This window comes from Malaclemys terrapin, chromosome 10 (genome assembly GCF_027887155.1).
Source record: "Malaclemys terrapin pileata isolate rMalTer1 chromosome 10, rMalTer1.hap1, whole genome shotgun sequence".
Taxonomy (NCBI): domain Eukaryota; kingdom Metazoa; phylum Chordata; order Testudines; family Emydidae; genus Malaclemys; species Malaclemys terrapin.
In genome coordinates, this window is record NC_071514.1 from 20,658,381 (window position 1) to 20,679,422 (window position 21,042).

Genomic DNA, 21,042 nt, shown 5'->3' on the forward strand with positions numbered 1-21,042 from the left:
GATCAATTAAGCTATAGATCTCCTACACTTTAAAAAATAATCAGGTTTGGGATACACTCCAAAACAACGTTATCCTAATTGGTGGAGTGACTGTTACCTAAAAGACTACTCTGGATGGACTATTCCAATAATGATTCAGAGTCCCCTTTCTGTGAAGTATTTATTCACACTTCACCCTGTATGAACTGATTTTGTTGACATGGCAATTCTGTTCTTTGCATGTACTGAAGCCATCTATAGGTGAAGGATTGTATTTACAGATCAAACTGCAACTAAACAAACCTTGTTTGTTGGATGTTGAATGACCATTTGTCATCTTTACAACATCTTTCTCCAACATAACTGTCTTTTGAACATTATACTGAAGTCTCACAGGCTTATTTACATGAAAGACTTGAGTGTTGAAGCATCTTTTCAATGTCTCACTATAATTTGAGAAGGTCACATTTTTACCAGAAAGACAGACTGACAGGACTGCAGAAGTACTGATTCATTGACAAGTTTTGTATTAAGCAGTTTTTACACCAGGCAGTATCTGGGCATAAGATAAATTGTTAGTTTCCAAAAAAGAGAGTTATGTTTTTCTTTAATCTGCTGCAAGATAGCTTCACACACTTTTCTCTTGAAAAAGACTACTTATCTGAAGATGTCAGAAAATCTAGCTTGCACAAAGGTGACAATGTAATTAGTACCATTAAACTTCTATCTCAATAGAAACACTGGTTCAGGATCCTAGGAGTTAACAAAAAATACTTTGTCAAATCTCTTGTGCAGATTTCTCTGTACTGCAAGCCAGCATGCTGTTCAACATCACTTGCTAGCAGGTTGGAAGTGGACAAGAGGACAGAGATTTGTAGACGCTTGTATAATGCTTGAGTTATGAGTCCCTTACTTTCACAGATCCTAAAATCCCAACTCCCCTTTTGAAACAATTCTTGAAAGACCGTTTACAAAAAGAACCTTTAATCAATAAAATCCAAATACAGTAAGAATTTATTACATCTAACACCTCTCTTCAATTCTGGCCAGTGGAACCGAAGCCACCTTTACCACGTTCAGTGTCATCCAGAACCTGAAAGAGATTAATAAGGTTAGCTTTTTAAAAACTTATGCTTGTAATATATACTCATTTGTTTCTTGCATACTCTTCATCTTCCCCACAGAAAAATCAGTACATTTTCTTTTATAGAGATCTTTACTGCACAAGCATAAATAAGCTTCAATTTTTTAAACTAAAATTAAGTTCGAGTCAACAGAACACACTGTAAAATATATTTTTACAATATCTTACGTGTTTTCAATAGTTTAAAATTGTAAATTGCTCATCTCCAGGAAAATTGCATCAATCTCTTCAGTTTATTTCTTTAAAGTGGTTGTTTCAGGGTGGGATTATCAGCCCATTCTTTCTCTTGCATTGACATGGGCAAACTGCATTGGTTGTCATAAATTATAGAACTGTAAGCAGAGATGTCTACAAACTGAAATTATTCCAGATTTCTAGTAAACACCAAAGTTTGTTTGTAATTCTTATATTTAAGAATCACTGATTTTCAACTCTTCACATCCCCGACCTCCCTAATAGGCTTGTAAAGACTTAGAATTAAGTGTTAAACTGCAGACATTTTCCTTTTGAATTCAAACAATGATAATTTACATGTTGTTATAGGCAGCAACGGAAGTAAATAACTTTTTGAAAAGCCCAATTGTTCTCTGAATTTTGAGAGATTAAATACAGCTCTTCCATACATTCAGACTAATGCAAGTGTTTCATTCCAGTAACTTACTTGAACTTCCTCCAGCTCAGGATAGAAGATGCGTTCACAGATCAGCTGGGCAATTCTGTCTCCTTTTTTAACTTAAGAGAAGTTAATAGGTTATTTTTTAAAACAAGCCCAATACAACTTTAACCTCCATATTTAAGACTACCATAAGACATTATGGCAGTAGCATTAAATTTGAAATTTAAATTATGTGTAGGCATCTGTAGCAATGAGTTCAAATTTCTGAGCATAACCTGCACTTTAAGCAAGACTAAAACTCACTCAACTTCCCACTAATCACTAAATTTAGTTTAATAACGTCAGACACAAGTTTTCCAGAAAAATATTTATTAACTTTTTGCAGACTATGCATAAAGTGCTCCCTTTTTGAAATGCAACCCTGGTTTCCTCACCTTCCTTTGAATTTCTCTAGATAGATAACAACTGTCCCCAGAATCAAAATATATTCTGATTACATCTAGGAGCACAGGGGAAGTAGAATAGTAAAGCATTGGAGGGGTGGACGTGTTTGTGGGGAGGGAAAGGGGAAGGTCTTCATCATTCCTAACTATTGTCCCAGTTGGGTCCATCAGACTGGGACTCCTCTCCTGGTGAACCATAGGGAAATCTGCCCGATGAAAAAATTGCCACTGGGCAGAGCTACTAGCTCAGTCCTGGAGCTACAAGTCTTTCCATGGCACCTGTTATACTGAGAGCAGAAGACTTCATGGTTGCCTGTTGCAAGGCATGGATGAGGACTTAGTTGATTTTCCATACGTTTACTGGTTGAGGAGGGAGGCATATTCTTAACTTTGGGTGAACAGTTAAGGATTATTTTTTCCTTAGGGAATATGCAAATATCAAGTTTAGGTGGCTGACTGCAACCTCAAATACAGATTTTTCCCCAATCTAACACTTACCTGCAAAATCTTCCTTGCCGAAATTAAAAAGTACAACACCAACATTTCCTCTGTAATCTTCATCAATGACCCCAGCTGTAATAAAGGGAGTAATTCAGAACTGTATCTACAATTGATGGAGAGATGTTAATATAATGGAAGAAAAATACTCATGGAAATACTAAGTTAGATTAGTAGTTTCACTTAATGTGCTGAAATGTATCCATCCATCCATCCTCTAAAGAGAAAAGAGGATGGATGGATGGATAAATTTCTAATTTGGATGGATACAAGTCTAATTTGCAATGATTATGAACTAAAAAGACCCCAACGCATTTTTCTAGAGTGTTATTTCTAAAATTGAATCTGCATATTTCAACAAGCATTTAATACCGCTGTTAAGTTATATGATGGTTTGTTTTGGCTATCCCATATATAAGATTAAACAAATTTAGCTGAGAAAGGGACTGCATCAAATTGGTTGTCTAGAACAATAGATTTCTTCTGGATTTAAAATTGACATTATTGATGGAAAACGTAGTCTGGCTGTCATATAAAGTTAAAAATATGATTGGCTATCTTATATTCTTAGCCTTACTGAAGTTCTTCTTTAAATAGAGCATCAGCTAATGCGGAACATTTTCTGAATAGAAGCAATATGGTAGGAGGGTTGAAAGCACATACAGTCCACACAAATAAGCTTCAAAATACTTACTAAAAATCATTAAGGCCCAGATATTTAAAGGTATTTAGGTGTTGCTGAACTCAGCATAGCAGTGCATAACTGATTTAAGAGCCTAAATCCCATCAACTGCCAATGGGTGCGGCAACAGCTAAGTACCTTATCTGACCAAGTATCTGACCTAAGCATCTGAACTATTTAATTAAGACATTTATTGTCAAAAAGTGTTTCTGTTCAGCTAGAAGTACATTTTTTTTCCTGTCCCAGCATGTGAACTAGATATTGCTACTTATTACAAAGACTGAGAATGGAACTTGTTAATTTAACATAATCAGAGCTAGTTTTACTTTCAAAAGTAATATACAAAATACTCTTTAGTGGTTCGACTTTGCTTCTTGATGGATTACTACAGTCCTAGTATTTTTAAAAGCTCAGTCATCCTCTAAAGTTTTAAGTACAATGGAGATTTAGACAGCCTGCTTAGATATATACATACAAAAATCTAAATTTAGTGCTGCTCTTTGGTTAAAGTTTGTGTCGGAAATCCGTAGAAGAGAAGAATCCTGGCAATTTCAAACATTCTAATTAAAGCATTAACTCCCATACACTTAAATAAATTCCCTTCCCATGTAATGCCAAAGCTATGCTTGCAATGCTGGTTTAGGTCACACTAGAGCAGAGTCGTTACTACTAGTTTACTTTCTAAATCTGTCAGTACTGGTATTATTTTCTGGGAAAACAGACAATTCATACAGCTCTGCATACATGACCCTCAGGCCTATTCTAGTAATAAAAAGTGGCACTCTTCTGTATTGTGCATACTGGAGACTAATTAACTCTGTAGTGAAGTTCATGTTATTCTAAGAGTCTGGTTATACAGACAAAACCACTGTGGTTTTTAAAAAAAACTGTCTTAATTGTGAATCCGTTTATTCTAAAATAAATACCACCAGCCTCTAACAAAAATTGAGTCAAAGTAGGGAAAAAAGTGAAAATAAGATTAATTGGCTATTTAGGAATCTGCAGTAAACTAAAAATAAAGTTACATTTAGTGACATTCACCTTTTGCTTTACAAAGAAAAGTTGAGAGGGTCATCAATGTGCCTTAGTGCTCATAAAAATAAACTAGTTAAACTCAGGAATAATGAGTAGGGAGGAAACTAGTGCCAGCGCATTAAATAAGATGGCTGGGACCATCAGCAAGACCTCTCTCCCCATAGCATCTTAACAGGGATGGTGGAACAAAGCCACAATAGTTAAGGGGCATAGCCCCATTGAGTTAACCCCCTTTAACGGTTTGTAAAGTGAAATGCCAGAGTCATCATTTTACTTTTTACAGTTACTTTACTGTAGGTTAAGTTTTAAATTCAGAGTTGTTATAAATTGTTGTTTTATTTAGTGCTAGACTCCAATTTTTGTTGAGAGGAGCAGTGGAGATAGAATGACTAAATAGAGGCACCCATAATTACACATTGGTAAAGACAGAGTTTGAGGGGTAAGAACTATCACAATGTTAGTGTAAGAACCACCTACAAATCTGCAAAATTTGATGCAGATATTCGGACTTGGCAGAGCCTAATAAATTGTTTGTGCTGATCCAATTGCAGGACTAGCAAAAGACTGGTAACAGTAAGTACTCATCTGCTGGTACACGCTAGAACATGTGGGTCTTGAGAAAGAATTGATGTTCAAGGCCTTGGAGGAGGCAAAGGAAGGCTCTGTATGGATTAGGAAGTCCTTTCCAAATGCAGCAAGCAATGTGGAAGAAGGTACAAAAGCTAGCATGTTGGAGGCTGATTTACACTAGTTGAGGAAGATCTGGCCTGAAGTCTTTCCTTTACCTTTTACTGGCTGGGCCTTTGAAAGTAGGAAAGCTTCATAATGCTGCTTCAGTAACCACATCTCAGACTAGAACTGTAGCTTACTCACTATGACATGCTGAAAGTGTTTGCTGTAAAGTTGCCATCCAAATATTTTCCTTAAAGAACAGGCTCCTGCTTTTTCTGATCACCCCCTCAAATGTTGCCATGGGGATTTGGCATTGATGTGCCATCTCCATTTCAGCACTTCCCCAAAACAAACAGCACATGTAACACAAAATAGCCTCCGAGTACTGTTTCTTGCTGAGTTAACATTTAACAAACACAGCTTAGGTCTGTTTAATAGATACTCCAACACCTGGCTCCCTAGTACCCAAACTTAAAAACAGGTATCTTGTTCCCAAGTTCTATACTCCAATGTGCATGTGCAACTCCAGATGAAGTCCACAGGATTTGAATGCATATATTTTAAGGACTAAATCCTGCCTTGAAGTAATGTTCCAAAAACATCAAATTCAGTCACAGCAAGTTTACCTACACAGAAGGTAATATTGGTAAACTAGTAGAAACCCTTCCTGAAGATGACTAGACCTGCCTTTCATAAAAGGTGTTATGCACCATTTCTCTGTCATAATCTACCCCATTTACTGATTCATTAAGTCTTAACATCAAGATCCAGATTATCATATCCACCTATACAGTCAGAATTCCCAGGTTACACAGAAATGCTGCCTATGAGCATCATCTGCTCCCCTCTCTGACAATCAGAAACTTCTCTACAGGATTGTTCGATAAGGGTGAAACATTGAACTAACCACCACCCTCCATGACAGTCTGTATAGTCTTATGTGATTTCTACACAGGAGTGCTTGCAGCAGAATTAACTGCCACTGGGTCCCTTCAGGCAGCACCAGAGGACTCAGCCAGTGACAGCATGATTCCATGTACTAACTGAGGAAACGGGAAGGAGATCCACCCTATCTGGGGACACCATCACACCAATCCCCCATGTCCTGTGAGATTGGAGGTTTTACTCCCTGTAATCAGAGCTCTCTTCAAACTCCTACTTAAGGGGAATTTCCTGTTTTGTTTTGTTTTTTAAATAGGATAACTTCGCTATTCAGTTCCTCTCTTGTCTTCTGCGGGTGGGGAAGAGAAAAATATCCTCCCAGTGAGTTAAAGGCTACATCTGATAAAAGCCAAGTTACAAGGGGGAGTTCAGCCACAGAAATCTGTCAAAACCAGTCCTAGTAGTAAAAAGAATAAACCACTGAAATTATCATTACACTAGATAGAACCAGTTTCATGATTTACCACCACCTCCTAGGGTGAAATTATGAACTAGACAGCGGTTATAATGATTCTGTAGCCTGATAGGATATCTTTTTTTAATAGAGTCAAGAATCAAACTCAGGCTATGCAGTGTGTGTGAAAAGTTCTCTTTTTCAGGATGGAATAGAGAAAGATGACTTCTGCCCTGAAAGCATACATGCTATAGGCTGGATCTGCCCTTGGAACCTAAATCTAAGATGTGATAAGCAAAATGATTTTGGAATATGCTGCAGCTAACCTAGTGCTGTGCAGAATGAAGTGGCAAAAATGCTGTCAAAGCTATGCTAATTTCAAGCTCCATTAGAAACACAGCAGGGTAAGAGTTTGCCAAATAGAAAAAGGGTTGCTAAGGAAAGAATTTAAAGAGTATTCCAATAGTGGGGTGGGTTTTTTTTGTTTTGTTTTTTTTTAAAAGTGCACCACTGAGACTGACCTCCATTTGGTGGTCAAACTACACTGTCTGTATCAAAAAATGTAAAGTACTTAGGGCAGGAACCTAAAACATCCTCTGTTCTGTACAAGAGGCACTCAATTTAAGTAATTGGTATGGATTAACAGGAGGTAGCAGGGCAGAAGTTTGCTCTGCTTAAGGTTAACGTAACAGACAAACATCAAGTTACAACAGTTATACAGTCTCTTGAACACTAGGACACTTTTCTGCATGATCTACTTTGGGTGGAAAGCAGCTAAGTCATTACTGGAAAAATCATGCATTGGAACTGGCACAGTGAAATACTGACTTCATGCAAAAGCCCTTGCTCTGTCGAGACTCTGGCATGTCACTTGTTGGAAAACCATCCACGCCTAGCAGATGTGGATTCTGAACAGAATCCTGCATGCTCAGTTTTTTCCCCGGGCCTCTTATTTACAGCCTGGGACCGCTGACAATACATTTGTATTGAAATAAAACATTTCTCTGCTATGTCAAGTGTGCTTATGCAAGACACTGAGATCCAAGAAAACATCTGTTTTATTTTTCATAAGAGGCACCCTATCACCTGTCATGATTATTTTCACTTATGATGTTGAACTGTCACCTTTTTCGAATGCTGAACACAAAAGTTAAACATAAGATTACAGTTAAAGCACTCAATTCAGAAAATACCAAAGTTACTCTACCCCCACTCTTACCCCTGTGTATATGCACTGATAGAAAAGAATTGTGATCATGTAACAAGACTATAACCTTAGATGCACAGATCTTATTCTACAATACAGTATGTATACCAGATACTCCAGGAAAATATTTCGGTCACAGCTTGTCCCTGTTCCTTTTGTTCGATCAGACACACACAAAGAGAAGAGAGCTGTCCTGAGGTCAACATAGGATTCCCCAGAAGGAAAATCCCCTATGACATTAGGCTGGCATAGTGAATATATCAGGGGTAGAGCCAGCCCTGAATAAGTTCCAGTGATCCTCAGCTGGTTTACAGGGCCCGTAAGATGTTCTAAATTATACTGGGAGTGGTTTCAGCTTTGGCTCCAGGATCAGGGGAGGGAAACAAATGGCTTAGATCCATCTTCCTTGCACCTTAGTGGGTCCTGTGCTGGCTGCAGCTCAGCTACACCAAGGATCTGGATCTTCATATATAATGACTTGTATTGAGTGTGATGAAGAGTGCGGTTGATGGGAAGGTGGACCAGCTGGAGCTTCCCTATAACCTACTTATTTTACGTATCCTATCTACTGCTATAAGGGAGCTTGTCTGGCAAGTATCTGTAATTACAACTGATATAGATTCAGAGGAAAGTATCACATATCCTCACTATTATTCAAAACCACTCTGATTTTACTAGATTTATACAAAGGTTGAATAATGAGTGGAGTCTAAAATTTAAGTTACCATTCTTTTTCCAAACCATTTTTTCCTAGAATAATAAAGCAGAAATCTTATCTTTCAAATTTGCCTCTGGGATTCCTTATTATTTCCCACCAAGTTTTGATTAATAAGATGTAAAACTACAGTATCTTTTACTACGTCAAAGCTAAGTCATCTTAATTAGCCATTTTCTGATTGTGAAGAACTAGATATGGAAATATATATAATTTTCCTTTGCTTATACTGTTAATACTCAGAAATAATGATTTCTTATACCCATTTAAAATTATATGCCAAGCACCTTTAAATATTAAATTTTTTGTCAGGGTAAAAATGGGCAAGGAAAAAGATTAATGGTCAAATGGAGGAAACTGGCTGTAGAAATGAGTTACTCTTGAAGCCAATATTTTGGTTCTTATAATTATTACTAAGTAGCAGCTAAATAACATGTTTAAGACTATTTCCAAGGCATAAAAAGAGGACATGGAGTACAAAGAGCAGCAATAAAAGGATGACTAACAGAAGCAAGGACAGTCACAATTAAGTCTGAAATTCTGGGATGATGTTTATAGTTTTGTGTTAAAGTTCAGGGCAGAAAAATAAATAGGTAGGGAAGAATGAAACAATTAGTTTTAACCCAAGAAAACAGAAACAATAGGGGATTCAGATCTAACAGGAAAAGTAGTCAGTACTTAGCTGAGTGTGCAAAACAACCCCTTTTAGGCCTGGTCTACACTCCGAGTTTAGGTCGACTTTAGCAGCGTTAAATCGAATTAAGCCTGGACACGTTCACATGACGAAGCCCTTTCTTTCGACTTAAGGGGCCCTTTAAACTGGCTTCTTTACTCCACCTCCGACAAGGTGTTTAGCGATAAAATCGGCCTTAGCGGGTCGGAATTGGGGTAGTGTGGACGGAATTCGACGTTATTGGCCTCCGGAAGCTATCCCACAGTGCTTCATTGTGACCGCTCTGGACAGCACTCTCAACTCAGATGCACTGACCAGGTAGACAGGAAAAGCCCCGCGAACGTTTGAATTTCATTTCCTGTTTGCCCAGCGTGGAGAGCACAGGTGACCACGCAGAGCTCATCAGCACAGGTAACCGTGATGGAGTCCCAGGATCGCAAAAGAGCTCCAGCATGGACCGAACGGGAGCTACGGGATCTGCTTGCCATATGGAGAGATGAATCAGTGCTAGCTGAACTCCGTAGCAGTAAAAGAAATGGCAAAATATTAGAAAAGGTCTCCAAGGCCATGAAGGACAGAGGCCATAACAGGGACGCACAGCAGTGCCGCGTGAAAATTAAGGAGCTAAGGCAAGCCTACCACAAAGCCAAAGAGGCAAACGGAAGGTCCGGGGCACAGCCGCAAACATGCCGCTTCTACGCGGAGCTGCATGCCATTCTAGGGGTTGCAGCCACCACTATCCCAACTGTGTGCTATGACTCCTTCACTGAAGAAACACACAGGGAAGAGGGTTCGGTGTACGAGGAAGAGGCGGATGAAGATAATGTGGATAGCTCACAGCAGCAAGGAAGCGGAGAAACCGGTTTCCCCAACAGCCAGGATATGTTTATCACCCTGGACCTGGAGCCAGTAACCCCCGAACTCACCCAAGCCGTGCTCCCAGACCCTGAGGGCACACCGGGGACCTCTGGTGAGTGTACCTTTGTAAATATTACACATGGTTTAAAAGCAAGCGTGTTTAATGATTAATTTGCCCTGGCAATCACGGCCAGTACAGCTACTGGAAAAGTCTGTTAACATGTATGGGGATGGAGCAGAAATCCTCCAGGGACATCTCCAGAAAACTCTCCTTCATGTACTCCCAAAGCCTTTGCAAAAGGTTTCTGGGGAGGGCTGCCTTATCCCGTCCGCCATGGTAGGACACTTTAGCATGCCAGGCCAGTAGCTCGTAGTCTGGAATCATTGCATAACAAAACATGGCAGCGTATGGTCCCGGTGTTTGCTGGCATACAGACAACATCCATTCCTTATCGCTCTGTTATCCTCAGGAGAGTGATATCATTCACGGTCACCTGGTTGAAATGGGGTGATTTTATTAAGGGGACATTCAGAGGTGCCCGTTCCTGCTCCGCTGAACAGAAATGTTCCCCGTTGTTAGCCACGCGGTGGCGGGGAGGGATGAAGTGATCATCCCAGAGAATTGGGTGTTGGGAAGGGGATTAGTTGGGTTTGTGCTGCATGTTAACCCGGGAACCGCAGCCCCTCCTTTTACATTGCAAATCCATTTTAAATGGCCAACCCAACGGGTGCTTGGTATGGGAAATGAGGGCGCTACAGTTTGAAACCATTCCCACATGTTAAGGTGAAAAAAGCCAAAAGACTGTGGCTTACCATGGCTGCCTGCAAGCCGAAATCTGTTGCCTGGCACTGCTTGAGTGATCTCTCACACCAAACCGGCAGGCCCTCAATATAAGAGGAAAAATGCGACCTTGTAACGAAAGCACATGTGCTGTGTAATGTGAACAGCAAAATTTAACGTGAAAGAGTGTACCCATTGTTCTCTAAAATGTGTCTTTTTTAACCACCTTTCCCTTCTCCTCCACCAGCTGCAAATGTTTCTCCTTCAGAGGCTAGTGAAGATTAGAAGGAGAAAATGGCGGACTCGGGATGACATGTTCACAGAGCTCCAGATGTCCTCCCATGCTGAAAGAGCACAGCAGAATGCGTGGAGGCAGTCAATGTCAGACTACAGAAAAGCACAGTATGAACGAGAGGAGAGGTGGCGGGCTGAATCGCGGGCTGAACAGAGCAAGTGGCAGGCTGAAGATGATAGGTGGCGTCAGCTTGCAGACAGAAGGCAAGAGTCTATGCTCCGACTGCTGGAGCATCAAACTGATATGCTCCAGCGTATGGTTGAGCTGCAGGAAAGGCAGCAGGAGCAGAGACCGCCGCTACAGCCCCTGTGTAACCAACAGCCCTGTGTACAGCTTCATGAGCCATAGCATTAAGGGGTAGGCTGGATCCCCAAGGATAACGATAGGCATTTCAACATCCCCAACGGTTGTTTTCTGGTCCGGGAAGAAAGTCCCTTCCTCCAGCTTTCGAAACAGGCCAAAGTTCCTGAAGACGCGAGCATCATGTACCTTTCCTGGCCATCCCACGTTGATGTTGGTGAAGCCTCCCTTGTGATCCACCAGGGCTTGCAGCAGCATTGCAAAGTACCCCTTGCGGTTTATGTAGTCGGTGGCTTGGTGCTCCGGTGCCAAGATAGGGATATGGGTTCCGTCTATCGCCCCACCACAGTTTGGGAATCCCATTTCAGCAAAACCATCCACTATGGCCTGCACGTTTCCCAGAGTCACTACCCTTGATATCACCAGGTCTTCCATTGCCCTGGCAACTTGGATCACAGCAGCCCCCACAGTAGATTTGCCCACTCCAAATTGATTCCCGACTGACCGGTAGCTGTCTGGCGTTGCAAGCTTCCACAGGGCTATCGCCACTCGCTTCTCAACTGGGAGGGCTGCTCTCATCCTGGTATTCTGGCGCTTCAGGGCAGGGGAAAGCAAGTCAAAGTTCCATGAAAGTGCCCTTACGCATGCGAACGTTTCGCAGCCACTGGGAATCGTCCTACACCTGCAGCACGATGCTGTCCCACCAGTCTGTGCTTGTTTCCCGGGCACAGAATTGGCGTTCCATGGCATGAACCTGCCCCAGTAACACCATGATTTGCACATTGCTGGGGCCTGTACTTTGTGAGAGGTCTATGTCCATGTCAATTTCATCATCACTCTAGTCGCCGCGCTGCAATCGCCTCCTCGGCTGGTCCTGGTTTTGCTTTGGCATGTCCTGGCTCTGCATATACTCCAGGACAATATGCATGGTGTTCATAGTGCTCATAATTGCCGCGGTGATATGAGCGGGCTCCATGATACCAGTGCTATGGCGTCTGGTCTGAAAAAAGGCGCGAAACTAGTATCTGACGGATGGAGGGAGGAAGGGGCAAGTGACGACATGGCGTACAGGTACAGGGAATTAAAATAAACAAAGGTGGCTGTGCATCAGGGAGAAACACAAACAACTGTCACACAGAATGGCCCCCCCCAAAAGATTAAACTCAAAACCCTGGGTTTAGCAGCCCGTTGATTTCACAGAGGGAGGGGGAAGCAAATGAATACAGAACAAATCTATTTTTTTACATCTGAAGCTGGCAGACGACGGTGCAGCATGACTGATAGCCCTTGGCATCTTCTGGGTGCTTGGCAGAAAATAGCATACTACGACTGATAGCCATCATCGTCAAGACTGCCCAGGTGCCCATGATTGACAGCCACTGCAGTACGATGACGACGGATACCAGTCGTAATATACCATCTTCTACCAAAAGGCAAGGGGCTGCTGTTGTGTGCAATGCAGCCCCATGTCTGCCAGCACCCAGATCGCCGATGAAGGCTACCAGTCATACTGCACCGTCTACTGCCAAAAGGCAATTAGCTGCTGCTGTGTAGCAATGCAGTACCACATCTGCCGGCACCCAGAGGACATATGGTGACGGTGAGCTGAGCTGAGTGGGCTCCATGCTTGCCGTGGTATGTTGTCTGCACAGGTAACCCAGGTAAAAAGGCACGAATCGATTGTCTGCCATTGCTCTGACGGAACGGGAGGTGCCTGACGACACGTACCCAGAACCCCCTGCGACACTGTTTTGCATCATTCAGGCATTGGGATCTCAACCCAGAATTCCAATGGGTGGCGGAGACTGTGGGAACTGTGGGATAGCTACCCATAGTGCAACGCTGCGGAAGTCGACGCTAGCCTCCGTACTGTGGACGCGGTCCGCCGACTTCATGCACTTAGAGCATTTTATGTGGGGACACACACAATCGGCTGTATACAACCGATTTCTATAAAACTGGCTTCTAGAAATTCGACCTAATTTCGTAGTGTAGACATACCCTTAGAAAGTTTGAGTCTTATTGAACAAGACAGAAAAATACAAGAACAAGGAAAAAAATCATCCCTAGTACTTGCCTACAGTTTACAGTAAACCCCAGAACTGCAAGAGGTTATGAAAAGGTCTAAATTCAACCCTACTGTAAATGAGTTCATGGCAGAGTTGAATTTGGTCCCAATGCTTTATCTAAACTTGAGAGATACAGAGGAACGTATGTTGTACTTAGTTCAATTATCATCATCATTTGGTTGATGAATGTTTGTTAGACAGGCATTTGGCCCATTAAGCACTGGCTACATCAGGCATTACTTCAGAGAGAAGGTTATTTGGTTACTATTTTCTATATCTAAAAAAAAAATCAATATGCAGATTAGAAAAGAATTATGGCTTTACTGGAGCCCAAAAATGTGACCTAAACTTTCTTCTTACCAGTCCAAATCAATCTGAAAGACTGGTAAGAAAATGAAAACCTTAATTAAACAAGATTCAGTTCAAAATAGAATTTGGTAACTTAGATACTGGTATATGACTGAAAATCTTAAATCACAGTTTCCATTTATTTTAACGAAGCCCATAAAAGTAATGTTATTAATGAAGCTGAGTTGTCACTTTATAGTTTTAGTATCTACATTTCACTTTGAGACATAGAATAAAGATTTACAGACTGTGAAAGAAACAAACATCTTACCACCAACATCTATGAAGTGTTTTGCAGCTAATCCAGAACGTGGGGCTAGAAAATGAAAAACATTTTTCAAAGTTTAAGAAACCTTCTGAAAATGAATTTTAGTATGTATTCTATGCACGATAGGTTGCTCAAAATCAGTAAGTCCCACCACCAAAAACTCTGACCTAGCTCCTTCCAAAACCTACATGTAATCCTACAAAATGTACAGCAAGTGTCATTACATGGCTGCAATAAGTGACAATATCAACAGTTGCAGGCTACAGTAAAATTGCAGATTAAGTGAATTGGGTGTATGATTATTTAGAGTAGCTGAAATGCATTGTTTCACCTTGAAACAGCACTAAAAGAAAGGTTGTTCAGACTACGGCCATTTATATTACTCCTTGGCCCTTCTTCACATTACCGTTGAAACACCTGTTCCATAGTAATCATCACAAAGAATTCAGGTACAGTGCAATGCACTCTATTTACACAATACAACAATACACCTAGCTCACTTAAAACTGTAATTCTGGTGTAGCCTGCAACCTATTAACAGATTTTAAATGACAGTTGCTAATGCAAGTTAATTGTTGCTAAGGCTTTACTTCAAGTTGCTTTACTATGGGGATTAAATGTTACCTTACTAGCTTTATCTATTTCCAAAAAGATTTTAAATTGGCTGAAGATGAGAGAAATGTACAATCTCCTTTTTTGGAGAATTTTAGTAGTAAACAGTGATAGAAACACTGTCATTTTCTTAATTTGGGATGGTTGCTGGTCCTTTATTATTTCATTGACTATTTGAATACACTACATTTAGAACCCAGGACAGGCTTCCCCCTTTACCACTTGTAAATTTAAGTACACATAATAATTAAAGAATGAGAAATAGTAGCACAAGCCTAAGGAAGTACTTCAATTCTTACCTGGAGAAACCACCACTAAAGAATATAGTTGAGACTACAGCCATTTTATCCTTGGCCTTTCTTGAGATTACCAAGAAGAGGAAACTACCGGTAGTGCCAATTGTAGAAGTTGTTTTTGTGATAAGACAATCATTATTGAAGTACTTATAACCCTCCACAACGTAGTATCAAAGCACCTCAAGTATTTAAAAACAGATATATCCTTTTCCTCCCAGCCTGTGGAAGAAATGGCTTGATTAGTTTGAGTTTTCTATGTCTAGAACTTGGTGGGGAATCTAAATCAGGGGGCTTTTCATTTAGTTCTGAAAGTGACCATGTTCCAATAGGAACTTGACTAAAATACCATTTAAGTTTTCATAAGCCAGCCAACAGCAATCTGAGTTATTTCCACTAGGGCAGGGGTCTCAAACTCAATTTACCTTAGGGCCAGTGCCAGTCCTCAAATCCTCCTAGCAGGCCAATAATGTCACTGAAGATGGTGTTCAGAAAAGCAAATGTTTATATTGTATTTTTTATTTCAAATTTCTTAGAAATAGTAAAACTGTCATACAACTTTATACAATTCTTCGCCTGCCAGAGAGTTTAGTGTTTGCCAGACACCTGGCAACGTTTCAGTTCTGTCAGTTTATTGATGTTTGGCCTCAGTGACTGAACAGTTGAAACCTTCAGGATTGCAGCAAGGTGTGCATCAGATAGTTGTGTTCGGTATTTTGACTTGTTTATATTCAGTGTGGAAAAAAGTGACGCTGCCTCCATGGCTGCCTCTGCCCAGCAACCAATGATGCTGCCTCCATGGTTGCCTCTGCCCAGCAACTAATGATGGTATCTCTGTCCCTCTCCCCCAGCCAATGGGAGCTGCAGGGGCAGCACCTGCAGTAGACATTGCCAGTAGTGCAGAGGTGGGCAAACTACGGCTTGCGGGCCATATCCGGCCCGCGGGATCGTTCTGCCCAGCTCCTGAGCTCCTGGCCAGGGAGGCTAGTCTGCGGCCCCTCCCCTGCTGTCCTTTCCCATGCAGGCAGCGCTCTGACCTGCCGCTCCTCCCGGGCTGCGCAGCTTGTGCCTGCCCACCTCCCAGGCTTTCCAATAAGCCAGTCCTGCCGCTCTGAGCAGCATGGTAAGGGGGCGGGGAGTTGGATAAGGGGCAGGAGGTCCTGGGGGCAGTCAGGGAGCAGAAGTTGGATAGGGGGCAGTTAGGGGCAGGGGACGGTTAGGGGACAGGAAGCAGTTGGATGTGGTGGAGGTTGGGGGCAGTCACGGGACAGGGAATGGGGGATTGGATAGGCATGGGAGTGCCTGGGGGCCTGTCAGTGGGCGGGGTGTGGATAGGGTTCGGGGCAGTCAGGGAATGGGGGGTTGAATAGGGGGCGGGGTCCCAGGGGGTGGTCCCGGGACAAGGAGCGGGGGGGGGGGATTGGATGGGTTGGGGCTCTGAGGGCGGGCAAGGGCAGGCAGGGGGCAGGAAGTGGGAGGATAGGGGGTGGGGGCCAGGCTGTTTGGGGAGGCACAGACTTCCCTACCTGGCCCTCCATACCATTTTGCAACCCCAATGTGGCCCTCGGGCCAAAAAGTTTGCCCACCCCTGCAGTAGCATGTCTGCATGCGTCTCTCCTCCGCGGGCTGCAGTAGGAAGGTTCTCGGGCCAGACGGCCTGCGGGCCAGGACCTTGAGACCCGTGCACTAGGGTGTGCTAATTAAGTTGTACTCTACTTTGATAAGAATATGGGGGGGGGAGAACCTTAGGAGATTTAAAATATTTTAACTAGATCAGCTGCTTTGTCCTACATCTACTACACATCACTATGCAGTAGAAAAATCCAAAAATTTTCATATATGTAGGTTCTATAATACTTCCAACAAGTTATACACATTTTTATTAGCAAAGAATGTACATAGTTTATTATGAGTCATCCATCAAATCTTCAAATATTTTCACCAAAAGATGTGGTAATAGGTAAGCACCATGTTACCTAACTGGAGTACCAGGTTAAAGATAATTTAAATTAAGTCACAATCAATGGGCTGTAGTTAAAAAGGAGTCCAGTAAGGTGCAGTCTATAAAGAGAAATTACACCATTTAACCGCATTCACTTCTCCAAAGATTTTACTTTAATGGGTACAACCCTCCTGTGCAGCCACTCAAACTAGCTTAAGAGCATCCTTGCAAAGGAATGGCACCCATTTAACTAAATCAATATAGAAAGAGACTTGGCTAAATGGTACAATTTCTGCATGTAGACTAAGCCTCAGGGCAAGTGAACCTGTTTCAATGAAGTATCAGGGGGTAGCCGTGTTAGTCTGTATCCACAAAAACAACAAGGAGTCCGGTAGCACCTTAAAGACTAATAGATTTATTTGGGCATAAGCTTTCATGGGTAAAAAACCCCCACGTCTTCAGATGCATGTTGTTTTTGTTTCAATGAAGCTTTTCTACAGTCTGCTAACTTACCTACTCTTCCATAACATCCAGAAGGGAGGGAGATCTGAATGTCAGTTTTCACTATGGCCTTTTCCATAGCAGGAATCACATAGTCATAGGCACTAAATAAAACAAGCAAACATGTCAACAATTACTTAAAATGTTTTGGGTACTTTCTTCTTTGTAATAGAATGACTAAATAGAGGCACCCATAATTACACATGGTAAAGACAGGGTTTGAGGGGTAAGAACTATCACAATGTTAGTGTAAGAGCCACCTACAAATCTGCAAAATTTGATGCAGATATTTGGATTTGGCAGAGCCTAATACATTGTTTGTGCTGATCCAGTTGCAGGACTAGCAAAAAGCTGGTAACAGTAATTACAGTGACCTCATCTGCTGGTACACGCTAGGACATGTGGGTCTTGAGAAAGAATTGATGTTCAAGGCCTTGGAGGAGGCAAAGGAAGGCTCTGTAAGCATTAGGAAGTCCTTTCCAAATGCAGCAAGCAATGTGGAAGAAGGTACAAAAGCTAGCATGTTGGAGACAAAGCAATGGTAAGGTGAGCAAAGGGTTAGGGCAAGAGGAAGCCCATGAAAGGATTCAAAATGCAGCGTGACCTAGCCAAAGAGGAAGATGCAGGCTGCTGCACGCTGGGTGCACTGGAGGAGAGTAGAAAGGGGAAAAGAGAGGGACCAACGTGGAGGGGCTGGAGAAGTGATGAGAGTGGGGCCACCCTCGCGTACAAACCCCTGCAGACACACTTATTGCGATGTGAGGGGCTCGTTCCCCTGTCGCTGCAGCCAGCGTGTCTACACAGAGCACAGCGCTGGGTTAGCTCACCGGCCTGGTGTCTCGCGCCACGCTCCTAGGCCAACGAGCCCTACAACGGAGGGAGGCCGCAGACCCCAGCGGCGCTGAGCAGGGGCTCTGCGGGCCCGCGACAGGGGAAGCGGGAGATGGGGGCGAGCTCCGCAGGGCGCATGGCAGCCACTCACCCTCTACCCAGGAGAGGCTGCTCCGCTCACCGGGCGCGCCCGCGGGGCTGTTAAGCCCTAGCCGGGGGGCCTACGGGGGCTGATCCCCGGGGCAGCAAGGGCGGCGGGCTCTCGGGCAGCGCACGGAGCGGGCCGCCCCTCACCTGTATAGGTCGTAGCCAGCGGCGCGAGCCGAGCCCCGGGACGGGGCGGACGCGTTCTCGGAGAGCTTGGCGAAGCGGAGCCGCAGGTCAGGCTCCGAGGCCTTGAGCCTCTTGCTGGGGGACACGGCGGGGTCTGCTCCGGAGCACGGCATGGGGAGAGCGAGTGATGGAGACAGAGCTGAGCGAAGGGGAAGCGCTGGCGTTTCCCGCCCGCGCCAGCCGAACCGTTACCACGCCCCGGCCCGGCCCATGAGGCGGAGTCAGGTCCGTCCCCCCCCCCAGCACAGAATGGGCTCTCCCGCCCCCCCCCCCATCCAGGAGAGGAGCCCTCGGGGGCCGGGCTCGTCGCCCGGCTCTCGGGATTGCTGCTGGGCTCCCAGTCAGGGACCACGTGGCCTCTCTCCTGGGCTGTGGACAGGCTGGAAGCTGCACAGGGACACCCGCCAGCCGCGCGTCCTGCAGCCCCGGAGCCCTGCTCTTCTCCCGCCCCCGTACAACCCCGGAGCTGTGCAATGTGCCATCTCCTTCCTCTCCCTTCTGCCCCCTCCCCCAAACCACCGCCCGGCCCTGCAGCACGGGAGTCCTGCCATCTTCCCACCACCCTGCCGCCGCCCCCCATAACCACCGCCCGGCCCTGCAGCACGGGAGTCCTGCAACGCAGCCCTGCCATCTTCTCCCCACCGCCGTGCAAAACCTCTACCCCGCCCCTCCGAGCCTGCCGCACTGGAACCTGCAACTCCCCCGGCCCGGCAGCATCGGAGCCCTGCAACCCCCGCCTTGGTCCTGCAAAACCAGGCTGCAACTCGCTTCCACACCCCGGCCGTACTGCCCCTCTCCGGATTGTGCTGCGGCGCCAGGGTTAATATCGCCGCAGCCCCTCGCTCCCCTCCCCTTACTGTGTCTGCGGAGGAGCTGCCCCAGGAGGCGCTTGGCCAGCATGGCGCCTGCTGCAGCTCGGGGGAGGGGGGAACTAGCTGTTCAACAGCCGCAAAGGCCGAGCTGTCTGGTGCCTGGCTGTAGGCCTCGCTTGGCGCACGCAGCCGCCCCCGGTAATCACCGCCGGTGCAGTGACTGCATGCGCTGCCTGCAAAGGGACCGCTTTGTACCCACCCCTAAGGCATCACCTCGGCTGTGGTCTCCGCTCATGAGCTGGAGGGAGGTGGGAGCCGCCCAGGAAAACTCAGGGTGCTGCAGGGAGCGGGGTCGGCTTGTTGGGTAGGCAGCTTCCGCCGCTGCACTGGGCAACTGTGAGGTACAGCGTCTGAGGTGAGATGTAGAACTAATGTCATGGATCAGCAAAGATCCCGTGGTACTTTCCACAGGGATCAAAACAATCTCTCTAGTGTCCTGGCTGAAATTCACAGTGAATAATTACTTGTATGGTCCGCTAGTGCTTCACTGTGGTAGGCAGGTATCTCCAGAGACGGGGAGCTGAGATAGAGACATTAAGTGAGGAGATATGTGGTACAGTCAGGAATTACACCTTTTGGGCATGAACCCTAGTCCAGCACCTTAACCACAAGATCATCTCTTCAATTCATTATACAGTAGTAAACCAGAATCAGCTAGAAGTCCTCCTTGATAACACTGTCACTTCTAGTTTACATAATTCTGGAAACATTTTAAAGATAAAACAAAACACTGTCAGATGAAGGCAAAAAAAAACCGCTCACCCATAAGAACCTCCAAATCCAGTCTACAAGGAAAAGGTATGATCAGTGAGGAACTCCTTGATTTTCATGAAGAGGATCATATACTTCCACTACCACTTTAACCTAGTCATCTTGTTTCTGCTGAAGTATAACATTGTTTGATTCTACCAGCACATTTGGATGTTCATTGCACTTTTTTCACCATGCTCTGTAAAATAATACCTCCTTATAGTCATACATAACTCCCTAGATCGGGGTGGCCAACCTGAGCCTGAGAGGGAGCCAGAATTTACCAATGTACATTGCCAGAGAGCCACAGTAATAAGTCAGCAGCCCCCCCATCGGCTCCCCACCCCTGCTGCCAGTGCCTCCCACCCAGCAGCAGCCCCGCTGATCAGCACCTCAGCCACCTCCTGATCAGCAGTTTTGTGGCATGCAGGAGGCGAAGGGGGAAGGAATGAGGGCAAGGCACGCTCAAGAGGGGGTGAGAAGGGATGGAGTGGGGGCAGGGCCTGTGGCAGAGCCAGGAGTTGAGCAGTGAGCGCCTCCCAGCACATTGGAAAGTTGGCGCATGTAGCTCCAGCTCCGGAGTCGGTGCCTATACAAGGAGCTGCATATTAACTTCTGAAGAGCCGCATGTGGCTCAGGAGTAGGGTGACCAGATGTCCTGTTTTTATAGGGACAGTCCTGATTTTTGGGGCTTTTTCTTATATAGCAGGGGTCGGCAACGTTCGGCACGCGGCTCGCCAGGGTAAGCACCCTGGCGGGCCGGGCCAGTTTTATTTACCTGCTGACGCGGCAGGTTCGGCCGATCGTGGCCCCCACTGGCCGCGGTTCGCTGTCCCGGGCCAATGGGGGCGGCGAGAAGCCGCGGCCAGCACATCGCTTGCCCGCACCGCTTCTTGCCACCCCCATTGGCCCGGGACGGCGAACCGCGGCCAGTGGGGGCCGTGATCGGCCGAACCTGCCGCGTCAGCAGGTAAATAAAACTGGCCCGG

The 21,042-nt window shown here is 44.8% G+C and overlaps 1 protein-coding gene across 3 annotated transcripts; it reads right to left on the reverse strand.

Annotated features, from left to right (window-relative positions):
* Positions 1–946: 946 nt before the first annotated feature.
* On the reverse strand, positions 947–19,626 carry DUT (deoxyuridine triphosphatase). 3 transcript variants are annotated; one of them, XM_054043102.1, is made up of 7 exons: positions 19,517–19,626; positions 18,393–18,525; positions 17,280–17,371; positions 13,923–13,967; positions 2,681–2,755; positions 1,785–1,855; positions 947–1,072 (listed from the first exon to the last, which is right to left on the reverse strand). In XM_054043102.1, exons 1-7 carry the CDS (start codon positions 19,536–19,538, stop codon positions 1,016–1,018), a joined length of 495 nt encoding a protein of 164 aa, XP_053899077.1. In that variant the 5' UTR covers positions 19,539–19,626; the 3' UTR covers positions 947–1,015. The 3 variants fall into 3 exon arrangements, with proteins under 3 accessions (XP_053899077.1, XP_053899075.1, XP_053899076.1); XM_054043100.1 differs by lacking the exon at positions 19,517–19,626 and adding an exon at positions 19,208–19,458; XM_054043101.1 differs by lacking the exon at positions 19,517–19,626 and adding an exon at positions 19,289–19,456.
* Positions 19,627–21,042: the final 1,416 nt, after the last annotated feature.

What these genes read in the sequence shown, in the direction of transcription:
- DUT (XM_054043100.1), bottom strand. Translation starts at nt 19,331, where the DNA reads ATGCTGGCCAAGCGCCTCCTGGGGCAGCTCCTCCGCAGACACAGTAAG. An exon ending in GCTGGCTACGACCTATACAG is followed by an intron (nt 17,372 to 18,392) that starts GTGAGGGGCGGC and finishes TGTTTTATTTAG; the next exon opens with TGCCTATGACTATGTGATTC. An exon ending in CGGCAAGGAAGATTTTGCAG is followed by an intron (nt 1,856 to 2,680) that starts GTAAGTGTTAGA and finishes ACTTCTCTTAAG; the next exon opens with TTAAAAAAGGAGACAGAATT.